The sequence below is a fragment of the Poecilia latipinna genome, unplaced genomic scaffold (genome assembly GCF_001443285.1).
Source record: "Poecilia latipinna isolate Pla-1442-1.1 unplaced genomic scaffold, P_latipinna-1.0 Scaffold1151, whole genome shotgun sequence".
In the NCBI taxonomy this organism is placed as follows: domain Eukaryota; kingdom Metazoa; phylum Chordata; class Actinopteri; order Cyprinodontiformes; family Poeciliidae; genus Poecilia; species Poecilia latipinna.
This window is the reverse complement of record NW_015113767.1, coordinates 1-13,920: the sequence shown is the minus strand read 5'-3', so window position 1 is coordinate 13,920 and position 13,920 is coordinate 1. Positions and strand designations below refer to the sequence as shown.

Here is a 13,920-nt window from a genome sequence, read left to right as displayed (position 1 = left end):
AGGTAAGGCGAAGAAATTTCATTTATTCAACACATTTTCTGAAAAAAAAAAAAAAAAAAGATTTATCGATACAATCCAATTTATCACCCGATCAGTCAGATTTCACAGCTTGTTTTATTTCACTCTGGACTCTGTTGATGCATTTTGCAAAGATAAATACTGCAGAGTTTTAAGGTATTTGAAGCCAGAGTTTAGCTTTTATTCAAACAAATGAACCATTTATGTAATTCTAAAGGGTGCAAATACTTTTGTGGTGAACGGTAAACTGAGAGGAAAGTAATACCAGAAAGAAATGATTTTTTGGAACAAATGTCTCACCAGTGCCGAACACAGATGAGGAAGAGGAGGAGGATGTTGAAGGCCATTCCACCTGCGAACTGGGCGTGGCCTCGATCGTAACAGGCGACGGCTCCCGATTGTCCGGCTCTGGGTGGGTGACGCTCTGCTGCTGCGTCGGCTGAACGAACGCCGTGGCCTGAGTCTGCGTCTGCTGAACGGTCAGCATGGAGCCCGCCAAGGTGGTCTGGACGTTGGGACTGGCGGAGCGAACGGAGCCGCTGGCGTTTCCGTACACGGTCACATGCTCCACCGGCGGCGCTTCGGTAGACTGCATGGCTGTTGGAGAGGTTCAGGTGGAGAAAATGATTTTTTTAGAGCTAAAATAATTAATCGATCAATGAAATAATAATTATCTACTCGTTAACTGGAGAGTGAAGACTCTAAAAACAGTCCATTTGCTGAAATAAAATAAGTCAAAACTGTAGTAAAAAATTTATATATTTTGATTTTAAAATGAAAAACTTTCTTTGTTGGTAAATTTGTTTTACGGAGAACTCCTCAGATTGCATAGTTTTAGCTAAAAACCCCACCCCCTCATATTAAGCACATTTTGCTATCCTCCTATTAGTAAAAAAGGGGCTTTACTTCAGCTGCAAATAATCACTAAAGAAATCCTGTTATTGAATTTCATTCAATAAAATTATTTACTTATTCACAAAATTCATTAAATTATTTGTTTGCTTGCATTTTTGTGTGCATTTCTAAATTTGTATTAAAGAAGTTTACGTGAAAACTTTGTAGAACATGCCAATTTTTTTTTTACCCAACTAATCAGTAAATCATCAGAATAGTTGTTAGCTGCAGCCCTTCGTTTTCTCCTTTTGAATCAAAGGTATCTGAAGACGGACCGACCTTCCTGCGTCTCCACCTGTGTGGTGGGCATGACTGTGGCGGTGGGTGTTGGCGGCGGCACGGGCGTTATCATCGGTCTGATGCTTGCCCGGGGTGTCGGTTTGTTGCCGGGGTTGACCGGTTGCTTGCTGGCCGTGGCAACCACAGGTGTCGGCTTAATGTTGGCGGTCGGCGGCTCAGAGGCGCTTGTGCTGAAGATGAAAAATAAAAATGATGGCTTGAATGAACATTTTACAGATGCAACAAGATGTCCTGATCAGGAAACTGGTATGAAGGTGTTCCAAGAGTTACAGCATCAAAACCATCAAAATATTCAGTTTTTCTATTAAATCCTTTTGTTTTACAAAAAATTTCCAAAACAAATTTCTCTCTAAGTTTTCTGGCATGTAGCAAATAGGAATAATTTTGTTTAATGCTAACTGATCTAAAATTTGGTCTGATTTAACTTCAAATAGTTTGAAAAAAAATGTGTTTGTCTTTTTATTAGGTGCATAAAAATATCTGGTCTCAACTGTAGCTTTTTTTTTTCTAATTTGGGTTTTTAACGCTCAATCGTTAAATTACACTGCATTATAAAACTGTGCAGTTTGACAATCAATCACTTAATAGAGAAATCGAGCCCTTTCCAAATATTGAAAACATCCAACTGTAATTGAATCATTTTCAAGGATTTTAAGCACCTGTATAAATCGTAATTGTAGAAAAAAATTTATTTTCTAATATTTACGAATGAAAGTAAACATCTTCATTCTGTAGAATGACGTCAGCGGAGATTTGAGGATTAATTTTAACAATTACCTGCCCCTGTCTGCAGCTGGGGTCGTCTTCAGACTGATCTGCCTCTGTTCTGTCGTCCTTTGTTGCTCTTGAGTCTAAAATGAGAAAAGAAACATTTGTTTAGAGAGCGCAAAAGACTTGGACAGAAATTTCACAAATCCAACAAACAAAGATACATGTTTCACATATATCTGAAAAATACAGGTTAGGTTGTTATGCAAAGTGAGGCTGTCGTGGTTTCTAATCTTTGAAGATTTCTGCTATTTTCCAGTGTGAGTGCTATGGAGATGTGGTGGAGGTGGTTCACCTTGCTTGGCCCCGCCTCGGGGGGCTCGTCTCTCTGCTCCTGTCTCTCCTGCTGACCCCTCAGGTCTCTGAGCTCCCGCTCCTGTCGGCTGAGACGGCCCTCATAATTAGACCTGAGAGCGCTCACTCGCACCTCCAGCTCCTCACGCTGCTGCTTCAGCTCCTCGTTCTCGCGCTGCAGCTGCTCTTTGGTGGCTGGAAGCAAAGCATTTAAAGGCAATTAATATAGCAATACTGGAAACAAACAACATTTTATTTTGATTTGTACACTTTTCCCAGAGTAAAATTCAGGCATCTCTACAGGTAAGTTTTCAAGCATCACATTTTGGAGATAAAAACAAAATTATTTTAGATTTATTACTGTTACTAATAATATCTTGCGATACTATTCTACATTGAACAGCAGGGACAAGGTAAACTAAAATACAACAAAGTTTTATGTTTTTAAATATCCCTCTCATACCTGACTGGTACAAAAAAGTAAAAAAAAAAAAAATCTCTTTCTGGTATTTAGCAAATAAAAATAGTTTTGGTGATTCTAGCTGAACAAAAATAAGAAAAAATTGGTTTTATTTAACTTTAAATTGTGATAAAAAATCTGTACATGTCTTTTTATTATCTTTAAATATCTTGTTTCAACTGTAAATTTAGGCTTTTAATCAAATGTTGGGTTGTACTTTATTAGAAAACTGCGCAGTCTGAATATCAAGAACTTTCCAATTCCTGAGAACACCTAATTGAAATTCAAGGATTTCAAGGATTTCAAGCACCCGTCTGAATCTTGTTTACGATTTGGCAATTCTTACGTTTTTGTTGGACACAACATGTTGCAATATGAGAAAATCCTCTCACCGGTGACATGGCTGATCTTCTGTCTGGCAACCAGAAGCGCCTTTCGTGTTTTCTCGTCCTTTTCGGCCATCTGCTGTCTCAGATTTTCCTCCTGCGTCGTTTTCTCCTGCAGCTCCTGCCTCAGGCGGTTCAGCTCTGTCTGCATCCTGGACGACTGTTCCTGGACGTTACGCAGCTCAGTCTCCCGCTCTGTGACCACCTGAAGGGTCACAAAACAATTTATTAATCTAAACATCAGAAAAGCCTTAAAGTCAAAATGAGTCTTAGAAGTTTCATTCTTGACACTTGTGATGTTCAACCTTGTTGGTGTTCTCCAGCTGTCCCTCCAGTTCTTTGGTTCTGGTCTCTGCCTGATTCAGGGAATCTTTTACGCTCTGCAGCTCTTGAGCTGAAGCCTGATGTGCCTCGACGTCTTGGGATGGGCCTGCAGCGGCCTCAGCAACGAGCTGCAGGACGTAAACAGAGATATCAGCAGAGATGGAGAGAGAAATCAGTTGTAGTGGCACAGTGAAGAGGACTGGCTATTTTTAGTATCAGTAAATAGTTTAATAATGAAGTTTACTTGTTTGTTCTGTTCATTCAGTTTGCAAAAGCAATAGAGAGAGCAATATGTTTTACAAAAACAAGGAAGGCTGATCAGAGCACTGCAAAGTCAGTATGCTCAATAACAAATGGAGGAAGGATAAATCAGACTGGAAATGTTGGCCTTGTTCTGCAACTGAGTAACGGTTTACCAGATACACTAATCGCTAATTTAAGATGCTGAAGGCAATTTAAAATGGCAACCCTGTAATCATTTTGTCTGTTTGAGGAATATCTGTGTTGGAGCAAATGCTCCCTCACAGCAGAGCATCATATAATCTTTTCTCCTAATATAAATCATTCCTATCAGCTCAGGAAGGCAATAAAACCTTTTAATTATCTTGTTATAAAATAATTTGGCTAAGGTTTTTATCAGTAGGTAATTTTCTTTTATTGTTATTGATTCAATCAACTATGCATTTTCTCCAAAGTGTTTTAACCGAGGCAGAGAGAAACCCTTACCATGTCATGTTGCACCTTTAGTTCATCATATTGCATCTTGTAGCGTCGCCCGATTTTCTTCACCTGGGTGATGGTTCGCACCTTTTCTTGGATTTCCTGGTTTTTAGTCTCCAGGTCATTCCTCAGCACAGTTCTGTCATCGTTTGCTTTACTCATACCTTCACGCAGGTTCTGCATTTGTCCCTGGAGTGACGTTGTCATGTTATTTAACCTGCGCAGCGACAAGGAGAAGAAGATATTAGCCAGGTTGGAGAAAAATAAGTGGCGGCATCCACAAAAGTCAACATTTCGGTAACAATGTTTCCTCACAAAAGAGAGAGAGAAAAAAAAGTCTCTTACTTGTTCAACTCGGCTTTAAGTCGAGAGTTTTCCTCCGTGAGCTGCTGGATGCGTTTCAGATGTAGCTCTTTCTCGGTGTTGAGACGTTTGTACTCGTCAGGGTCCGAATCTTTTTGCTGACTCAGCAAATTCTGCAGGATTGACATAGTAACGTAAAACTTTCCCAGACTTTTTTTTTTTTAGAAGTTCTTTTTAATATCAAGGTAGAAAACACATACAATTTACTGATTTATTATTATTGTCAGTGTTCCTTTTTTTTCCTCATTCTTAAAAACAATACTTTCTGCTTCTTTTTCTTTGTTTGCTCTGTGATATTTCTTCTCTCTTTCATTAATGTAATGTACCGCTCCATGGACTTTCCCAGATTCTTTTCTTTAACTTCTCATGTCTAAACTGACCTGAGTTCGAGCCTTCCAGCGCTTTATGTCCTCCTCCAGGATCGCCTTCTCCGCCTGCAGCATGCCGTTTTTCTCACTCAGCTCAGAGTTGCTTTGCTGCAGAGGAAAGACGTCCGACTCCATCTTTTGCACCTGAAACACGTGACATTCTTGAGTTGAGTGTGAAGAAACGTTCAAACAATGAATTTAGAGACAAATCTAACAGCTTCCAGTTGATGTCTTCGTCATGGGCATGAAAGTCATTAATTTAGTTTTTATATTGGTGCATTTTAACTATTTTTTTCCTGTGCTGTCATGATGACATAGCTGAATTATTATTATTATTTTTTTTATTAAATGGGTGCGCAAGTTGGAGTTTAAGATTTTACTTTAATTTGCACAAGATGCAAATTATACATCCAGGCCAAAATGCATCCATAAACAAGGAAGAAACTGAAAATATTAATGGGAGTTAATATTTGAGCCCTTCTGTTTATTTTTGACCATGTGATTATTAGTGAAAATTCAAACTTGTGCGCATAGTCATATCATCTTGATATAAAAACAGGGAAAATAGTTAATTTAAGGCTCAAAATTAAGATGAAATTTATGAAGCTTATATAAGTGAGAACATAAATTACTGACTGTAACTGAGCAACAGATGCACAAAGAGTTCAACCAGCTTTTTCCAATAAAATGAGGTGAACACCTTAGCTTGAGTTTGCTGCAGTTCCTGCTCCATTTTGGTTTTCTCCTCTCTCAGCATCTTGTTGGTCTCCACTAAGATATTCATGGTTTCAGTCTTCTTCATCAGCTCATCATGCTGGGCCAGAGTCTTTGCAGTCACCTGAGACAAGTCAGAGGGATTAGAAGCAGAACATGTGTTTGGAAATTTATTCTGATAATAAGTTAATAGTGTAAGTTTTGAAACACACCTGCATTCTCTCCCTTGCAGCAGTCAGACTGTCTTGCACCTCCCTAAGTTCTCGTTCCAAGTGTTCAACTCTCAGACGGTGACGTAAGCTCTCCCCTTGCGCCACCTCAAACCGGGATTCAGCCATCTCCTTTTCCCGACGAACAAAACTGCATAGGAAAATTAGAATAAAATTGAAAAATAAACACCAAGAATGGGCGGTGCACCAAGAAAAGTAGCACTTATTAATCAGTACAGAAGAGAAAGACTTCAGGGTTTTTCAGAAATACTAGAGAAAACTTTGGAGGGGGAAAATTATCCGGCTTACCTGAGAATCTCAAGCAGCTGGTCTTGAGATTTTCCCTCTTCACTCAAAGAAACGTTCAGCGAGCTCTCATTGGCGGCACGCTGAATATTGGCAGCCATCTTGGTGCTCATGGTTTGGACCTGCTCATGCAGGAGGGTGTTCTGCCTCTGCAGCTCCTCATAGCGACTTTCCATCTTAGATGTTTCCTCCTATAAATATCGTGGCCACAGTAAATCAATCAAGGACAAAAACAATGAATAATTTCTTAATTTAAATTTCTTTAGGCTCGCAGTAGCTTGTTCTGACCAAACCTTGAGGATCTTTTCCTGCACCTCCCAGGAGACTCTGGCCTCCAGCAGCTCAGCGCTGACTCTCTGGACTTTCTCTTCCAGCTGGTTTCTGAGCTCGGCGGCCTGCAGGGCCTGAGCCTTGGTGGCTTGCAGGGCTTCCACGTCGGCTGCATGCAGCATCATCTCCCGCTCGTATTTATCTTGAGCTTCAGCGGCCAGCTTAGCCTTGGAGGAGGGAGAAAAAGATTTAATTTGTTGTTCATGTGCAGGGCTCCCAACAAGCTCCATCAGCACCAATCTAGCTGGTGTTTTGACAAAATAACAACTTTGGCTTATTACTGTGAGAATGGAACTGATAAAAGTTTTCCGAGGTGGTTTTAGTCTCTGAACCGGGTTTTTAGTTCAGGGACGCAGATGTTTCTTTGTGAGAAGAATGAGAAAAAGACGCCTTGAGATGAGGGAGTGGGATGGGAGGTGGCAGTGTGTGTTACTAAAAAGATTATTAGAGAGAATTGTATGATTTAAGTTTCACTTCTTACTCTTCTGCTTCTCTCTCCAGCTTGATCTCTGAGAAAAAATAATTTACCTTTTACTCTGATTGTCTAAATAAATCATCAAAAGACAAATGTGCATTTTTCTCTGATTGACTCAGTGTTTCACTATCATTACTAACAACATTTACTACACTGTTTATTTTCAATTAGTCTACGTCTTAAATGCATGAACTATAAATACGGGTACATGTCAATAAAAGGCAAATATCACTAAAAACTTAAATAATTAAGGGAATTCAACTTAAAAAGTAAAATGCACATTAGACAGTAACTTATTGTAAACACCTTTCTGTGTTTTATTCTGTGCCATGATCACTAAATTACCGTATTTTCCGCACTATAAGGCACACCGGATTATACGGCGCACCTTCAATAAATGGCCTATTTTAAAACTTTTTTTCATATATAAGGCGCAACGTTATAAGGCGCATAGAATAGATGCTACTTTAGGGTTGCCACCTGTCCCTTAAAATACTGAACCGTCCTGTATTGAACCTGTACGGGACACGATTTGTTCCGTATTCTACAAATATGGATGTGTAATAATAAAGAATTGGTCCCCGAGTACTTTACATAGTAGGCCAGTCATTGTTTCACTCACGGTGATGGGATATTGTGCCCAACTGCTTTCTGGGTAACACAGACCAACCGACACACAGCCGCCGTAGTCTCTGTCTCTCTTTCCCCCCACCCCCCGGCTTTAAATGTATAGGGGCTGGTCCCTTGGTAACCCTAGTCGAAGCACCCCGGGTGAATGTCTAAAGCCACTTTGTTGACATAAAAAATGTCAACATAACAGTCCGACTCCAGTTGGCGAGGAGAGCCTTCCGCGACTGGGCCGGGGCGTCGCCGGACGATGGTCACCCTTCTCCGTTCGCACACAGCATGTTGGTGGAGAACGTGGTGCTAAATGACCTGCAGACGACCTGATTATAGACGGTTGGTAGGTAGATAGGTCAGTCAAACGTTATTAACAAACCAGAGGTCTGACAACTATCCCAGCATGCACCGCGCACTTCTTCTTCTGCGGGTGAAAATTGAGTCGGAGGCTGCTTACCGTAGGTGCTAGACCTGTTGTGGCTCAATATTGGCCCATATATAAGGCGCACTGTCGGCTTTTGAGGAAATTGAAGGTTTCTAGGTGTGCCTTATAGTGCGGAAAATATGGTAACAAAAGTCAGATATAAGAGTGTAAATAGCAAACGGTATGGAACAAACAAGGCAGGTTTTAAACCAGAAGTCACAAGAGTCTGGATCATTCGGTGGTTTTTATCACACTTCAATTTTTGTGTGGATTGTAGAAAAAATGCTACAGCCACTATGCACATTACAAAAACTGATAGATTAGGAGAAATATTCGGAGTATAAACGTCATTATTCTTAAGGAAAACTGGTTAAATGATGCAAAGAGCAAAATGAATAACTTTCTCCTCCTGCTGTTTTTAAGAAGAAAATGTTGAATTTCATTTTGCTCCACTCCTTTTCTGTACACTACTATAATCACAGTTATGAAGACTATTGTAGCTCTTCATCACATTATGTCATCAGCATGGTTTCTTTTTTTTATTGCCTTATAATGTATTCAAAACAAATACGTAGGTATATTAATCTATGCAAGTATCAATGCTAGAATAAAAAAAACAACAAATTTTTAAATGTTTTAATTTATTACCTTGCACCTGCATGTTGCAATATCTTCACAGATGCTCGAAAACAAACTAAACTGCTGTTTGTTGGGTTATGCTTACCTGCTCCTGTTGGTCCTGCAGAGCCTGCTGCTTGTGGGCTTCAACTACTTCCAGCTGCTGCAGCACAGCCTGGTGATCTGTCTGCGCATCGCTCAGGCTTCTCTTCAGGTCATTAATCTAACACACAAACCAGTAGATATGTCACAACAAGTGTGAGAAAAAGGAGAAGCCCATCATGCTAATTTATGATCTCCAGCCGTTTCCATAGTTTGATGATGGTGGATTTCAGACCTGCTCCTCTAGAGATGCCAGGTCTTTTCTCTTGCTCTCCTCCAAGTCCTGCTTTTCCTTCTCTGCTTCCTGGAGTTTCTCTTCCAGCGTCCGGTGTCGCTCCTGAGCTTCCTTCAAAGAAGCCTCCACTGACAGGCGAGCCTGCTCCGTTACCTGGGGAGTGGGAAAGAAGTCAACACAACCGTCAGAAGAAATGAAGATAAAAACCAAGAGGAGGACTTCTGTTCTCCAAGCAACATCAGGAGCCAAACTTTTGTTTGACCATTTAAATTAATACTTCTTTGGTATATTAGGAGTAATTTATAGGAATGTTGCAAAATCAAAATCTTATCAAGTATTTTTGGTCAAGTTTCTAGAAAAACATCTTGAAAAAAAGACAAAACTAACTTACAAGTAACTTTTCAGGAACATGTAGGAACTTGTTTTAAGTCAATAAATCCTTAATATTGATGAAAAAGATTCTTTCACTTATAAGTAAAAAATAAAAAAATAAAAAAAATAGTCTTGTTCCACTGGCAGATAATTTCACTCATAGCTCACACTTTTTCATTAATATGAAGGAATCATTGATTTAAAATCTCACTGAAAAGTTACTTGTAAGTTAGTTTTGTCTTTTTTCCAGCATACTAAGATATTTGCAATAGAAGCTAGAACAGAAATACTTTGTGAAATTTTGTGTTTTTGCTGTGAATGACAAACAGAAATGTTGCCAGCCCTAATTTGATATGGTCTGTTTAGACACTACAATTTGTTTCCAAAATATTACTGCCATTCATAAAATCTTGTTTTTAAACAATTTATAGTATTGTGAGGCGGCTCTTTGTGCGTGCTTTCATGGCTAAGTGTTTTTCCATCACTGTTTTGGCATAAAAATAAAGTGGTCAAATGTATTAAACCGAAAGGAATTTCTCTATAACTCGCTTTACAGCACTGAGGATGGTAAAACATATAAGCAGTTTATGATGTGAGAGTCCTGTAAACTGGTGGTGTCTACACGGCGTCCTGACCTGCTTCTCTGTCTCCAGGGACTCCTCCAAGCTTTGAGCCATGGCTCTGTACTGCTCCATGCTGGAGGTGGCGGCCCTCAGGCTCTCTGCCAGTTCCTCTGCCCGGGTTTCAGCCAGCTGCAGGCGGCCCTGGAGCTCCTCCCTCTCTTGATCTGAACCCTGCAGGCCTGCAACAAGACAGAACAGCTTGGGGAGCGTGCATTTTTCCCTACAGGAAAAACAAAATCATTTCAAGTCTCGAGTCTTTTAAGAAAAAAAAAAAAAAAGTGTGGCTGAAACCATCAAATAACCTAAAACTGGGTCAAACCACAACAATACAGACAACCGTTAAAAACAAAACGGTGTAATTGTGTTTTATTACATTCTTTGCACGCACATTTAAATAATCTGAAAGAGAACCAATTAACTGCTTCATTTAAGCAGACTTTATAACATCCAGTGAAAACATGTTTATGTTTAAATACGCTTTAAACAATAAACTATACAGTTCTCCTGCATAGTTCTAGTAAAAGTCTTTATGCCAAGAAAATACACCAACATCAACCGTGCATATAAAAAAAGTAACGGGGAAAAAGAAACCAAAATGGAAATGACATCAGAAGAATGGCAACATGTTTGCATAAGTCAGAGCAGAACAACAAACTGTGGGGAGAGTTTGGGTGGAAAAATCTCACTAGATAAAGACAAAGTAAACCAGGTTTTCCATATTTGCTTCTGTATTATTTCTGTGGAAATAATACAGAAATTAGACTTGTTTTGGAGAAATGTAAATGCTACAATTTAAAGAATCTGTGGGTAAGCCTGTCACAATAAATCAATTAATCGCATTAAAAATGAAAAGAAACTCAATTTTAATTTACTTGATTTATCGTTTTTCTCTTTTCTCCCAAAACGGATCTTCAGTCTTTGAAAGACAATTTTGTTTACAGAGACTTCATAATTTATTTATTTGTTGTTTTTTAATTTATTTTGTATATTTCAAATGTCTTCCAGTACCAACTTAAAGTTTATTTATGTTTGAGAATGTGTTCTTGCTTTATTATGACATTATTATTACCATATTACTTGAAAATGGTCTCAAAATAACAACATTATCGTTTATCACAAGTTCTGGGACAATTTATTGTCCAGCAAAACCTGTTATCGTCACAGACCTATTTGTGGGTTCCCCGTAACAAAAGATTTTCAGAAAATTCATTCTGGAAATATAAAACTAAACATTTTGAAGGAAGATGTGTACTTATTTAATATTCTATTAATTGCTTACAAACAAAAGCCCCAACAAGGAGCTGGTCCCAGTTAACTGCTCCCTCAATACAATGACTGAATATTGTTGAGGAAACAACTGGTCTTCATTCTTTATGACATCCAAGAAGAGACATAAGGAAATCCAACACAATCATCAAAAGATGCTTATAGATTCCAGACACTTGCAACTGAGATGTTTTGTTTCCCTTTTACAATTTTCTTCTGTCTAAATATACATTTACTTTATGTTCTGGATGCTGTGAGGAGGGGCTGCAACACTGTCTGTGGTATATCCTTACATGTTGGTATCCAGTGAAAATGTTAATAAAAATTAAAGTAGAAAAATAAAAGTAGTTATGTTAACCTCTGAAGACGGGTGTGGGTGGAGAGCCCAGGGTGTGGCGTGCCTCGGGGCGGCCTTGCTGCATCCTCAGGGTGTTGAGCTCCAACTCGGCCCCATTCAGCAGCTCTTTGGTTTTCTGATGTAAGGCCACCTGCGTCTCCAGCTGCCTCTTGACGTCCATTAGTTGGATCTGCAGATTAAAAAATAATGTTTTTTTGTATATGTACATATCACATCAATTAATTTCAGAAAATATCTTCGACATGGTGTTTACTTCTTGGTTCCTGCTGCACAGATGGCGCTGTTCCACTTCCTGCTCCAGCTTCTTCTGAAGCTGGGAGATTTGCAGTTCCTGCTTTTCGATCTGGCCGTTGAGACGCTGACGTGCGTCGGCCTCAGAACGCTCCAGAGTGGCCTGAAGTACAGAACGACAGACATTTCCAGCTTCTGCTACCTGATCCTTACTACAGTAGGTAAAGTTAAGTCTTCAGTTACCTGTATGGTCTGGAGATTGGTCAGCAGCAGGTTCTGGTTCTGCTGTTGGCTCACAAACGTCTCTTTCTCCTGGTTCAGCCTGGACTCCACCAGCTTCAGCATGTCTCTCTCCTTGCGCAGCTTCTCAGCCTGACCCTGAGTGATGAGATGAGATAAATTATGAGGTAGCTCGATTCACCTAAGAAAAAGAGCCCCTCAAAAGTCTTCAGGAGTGGATAATTGTGACGTGTGAAGAGAATGGCAAGATATTTTCAACATGCTTCAAATAAAAGACTAAAAACTGAGAAATGCACAGATATTCACCTCTCCTTACTCTGATATTGCTAAATAAAATACAGTGTGCTCAATAGATTTAGAAGTCAACTAATTAGTGAATAGAAACCACGGCTGTAATGATTATTTTAGTAATCGATTATTCTGACAGTTGATTATCTGGAGAAAAAAAACATCAACACATTCTGCAGATTTTTCATTTAACCACTAAACCCTTCTTAGGCTCTTTCCAGTGCACACTAGGAAACAAGCTAGCAAACCTCAGTCAAGGTAAGTTTCTCCTTTGCAGCTTTCAGATCTTCATTTAGCGTGTGGACACTCTGCTCAAGTTTCTGTGTGGCGGCGGCCGTTTTCTGTTCTTTCTCTCTAAGTGAGGCGATTTCTTTCCTGTAGCCCTCAACGTTATCCTGCAGCATCTCATACCTGCAGAGGCAGAAGTCAGGGGAGTAACATTTCCGCACAATCTAATTTATTTTCTAAGAAGTTTAGAAGAACTAGATCTGGTTCATTGAACTTTACCTCTTTGATGCAAACTCTAGCTGAGTTGATGTTTTGGCATTTTGAGAGCGGAGGTCAGAGAGCTGCTCCTGCAGCTTTTCATTCTGCTCGTTCATCGCCTTATCGCTTTCCAGACGCTCCTTCTTGTAGGCAGAGAACACTTCCTGCAACTGAACATAAAATCAGACAAATGTATTTACTTTCATATATATTTATCTTCTGTTTGAGGGGGGATAAAGTAACTACAATACAGTAAGACTTAATTCATACCACGTCAAGTTTTTCCATGCCAAAAGATGTGAGTTTTTAAAGAAAACCTGTTTGCAGCAGTTCTGTGGTGTTCTTTACAAAAGTATTCTAAAATATATGTTTTAGCAGTGATAATTATTTTTTCCTCTGCAACTTGGTAAAGAAACACTTAGGATATTTTTTACAACACTTTGATTCCTTGCAAACATAAGAAATGGTTTGCAAAGACCTCTTCTCTGTAGAGTGAACAACGCTATCTGGTGGCCACCCTAAAGCTAATGATCATTTACAAAAATACAGGTCAAAATACTGGATTTCTATTGATTGTTTTTCCACACATGACCAAAATAAAATCTTTTCCAGTTTTAAACTTTAGTTATGTTTTCTTCTTGTATGTTTTTATAGGATTCTGTATATTCAGGAATGAAAGATTTAGCTGCTTGAGTTTTACCTGCAAGTTTAAAATGCATAAAATTCAAATGCAAACACTTGCAAGTTGTGCATAAGTTGTTGGTCACCTGCCGCAGCGCTGCCTTGGCCTCCAGCACCTCGACAGACTCGGCCATGGTCACGAGTGCAGTGGGAGCTCCAGTGGTGGGAGTGGTTGTTGGTGAACGTCGGGGGGTTGATGTCAGAGAAAACTCCTCCGGTGGTGTTCCTAAACATGTCAATAACATGAGTGAAGCCATATCAGTAAAAGGTTTATTGGACAAAAAAAGTAGACTGAAATGCTGGAAATCAAATTAGATTTTAATTGGAAGTTGCAAACATAGGACCTTCATTCAAATAGATGCAAAGGCGGATTCTCAGAGTGATCTCTGCCTCACCTTGTTGAGGGAAAGCCACTCCCGTTGCCTGAGCCAGCAGCACACGGTACA

General features: G+C 39.5%; 1 protein-coding gene across 1 annotated transcript in view; it reads right to left on the bottom strand.

The window, feature by feature from the left end:
* Positions 1 to 13,915, bottom strand: part of LOC106960064 (nucleoprotein TPR-like) — a gene marked incomplete at its 5' end in the record, with an annotated part of 34,681 nt that extends 20,766 nt beyond the window's left edge. Inside the window, 23 exons of the mRNA XM_015052977.1 lie at positions 319 to 615; positions 1,192 to 1,382; positions 1,990 to 2,063; positions 2,276 to 2,469; positions 3,127 to 3,325; positions 3,426 to 3,572; positions 4,171 to 4,381; positions 4,510 to 4,640; positions 4,908 to 5,039; positions 5,596 to 5,733; positions 5,822 to 5,969; positions 6,128 to 6,315; positions 6,418 to 6,621; positions 8,699 to 8,815; positions 8,930 to 9,082; positions 9,937 to 10,103; positions 11,549 to 11,717; positions 11,802 to 11,942; positions 12,023 to 12,157; positions 12,556 to 12,718; positions 12,815 to 12,963; positions 13,561 to 13,700; positions 13,870 to 13,915. Coding sequence (XP_014908463.1) covers positions 319 to 615; positions 1,192 to 1,382; positions 1,990 to 2,063; positions 2,276 to 2,469; positions 3,127 to 3,325; positions 3,426 to 3,572; positions 4,171 to 4,381; positions 4,510 to 4,640; positions 4,908 to 5,039; positions 5,596 to 5,733; positions 5,822 to 5,969; positions 6,128 to 6,315; positions 6,418 to 6,621; positions 8,699 to 8,815; positions 8,930 to 9,082; positions 9,937 to 10,103; positions 11,549 to 11,717; positions 11,802 to 11,942; positions 12,023 to 12,157; positions 12,556 to 12,718; positions 12,815 to 12,963; positions 13,561 to 13,700; positions 13,870 to 13,915 — 3,634 coding nt within the window. The remainder of the gene's footprint in view (positions 1 to 318; positions 616 to 1,191; positions 1,383 to 1,989; positions 2,064 to 2,275; positions 2,470 to 3,126; positions 3,326 to 3,425; positions 3,573 to 4,170; positions 4,382 to 4,509; positions 4,641 to 4,907; positions 5,040 to 5,595; positions 5,734 to 5,821; positions 5,970 to 6,127; positions 6,316 to 6,417; positions 6,622 to 8,698; positions 8,816 to 8,929; positions 9,083 to 9,936; positions 10,104 to 11,548; positions 11,718 to 11,801; positions 11,943 to 12,022; positions 12,158 to 12,555; positions 12,719 to 12,814; positions 12,964 to 13,560; positions 13,701 to 13,869) is intronic.
* Positions 13,916 to 13,920: the final 5 nt, after the last annotated feature.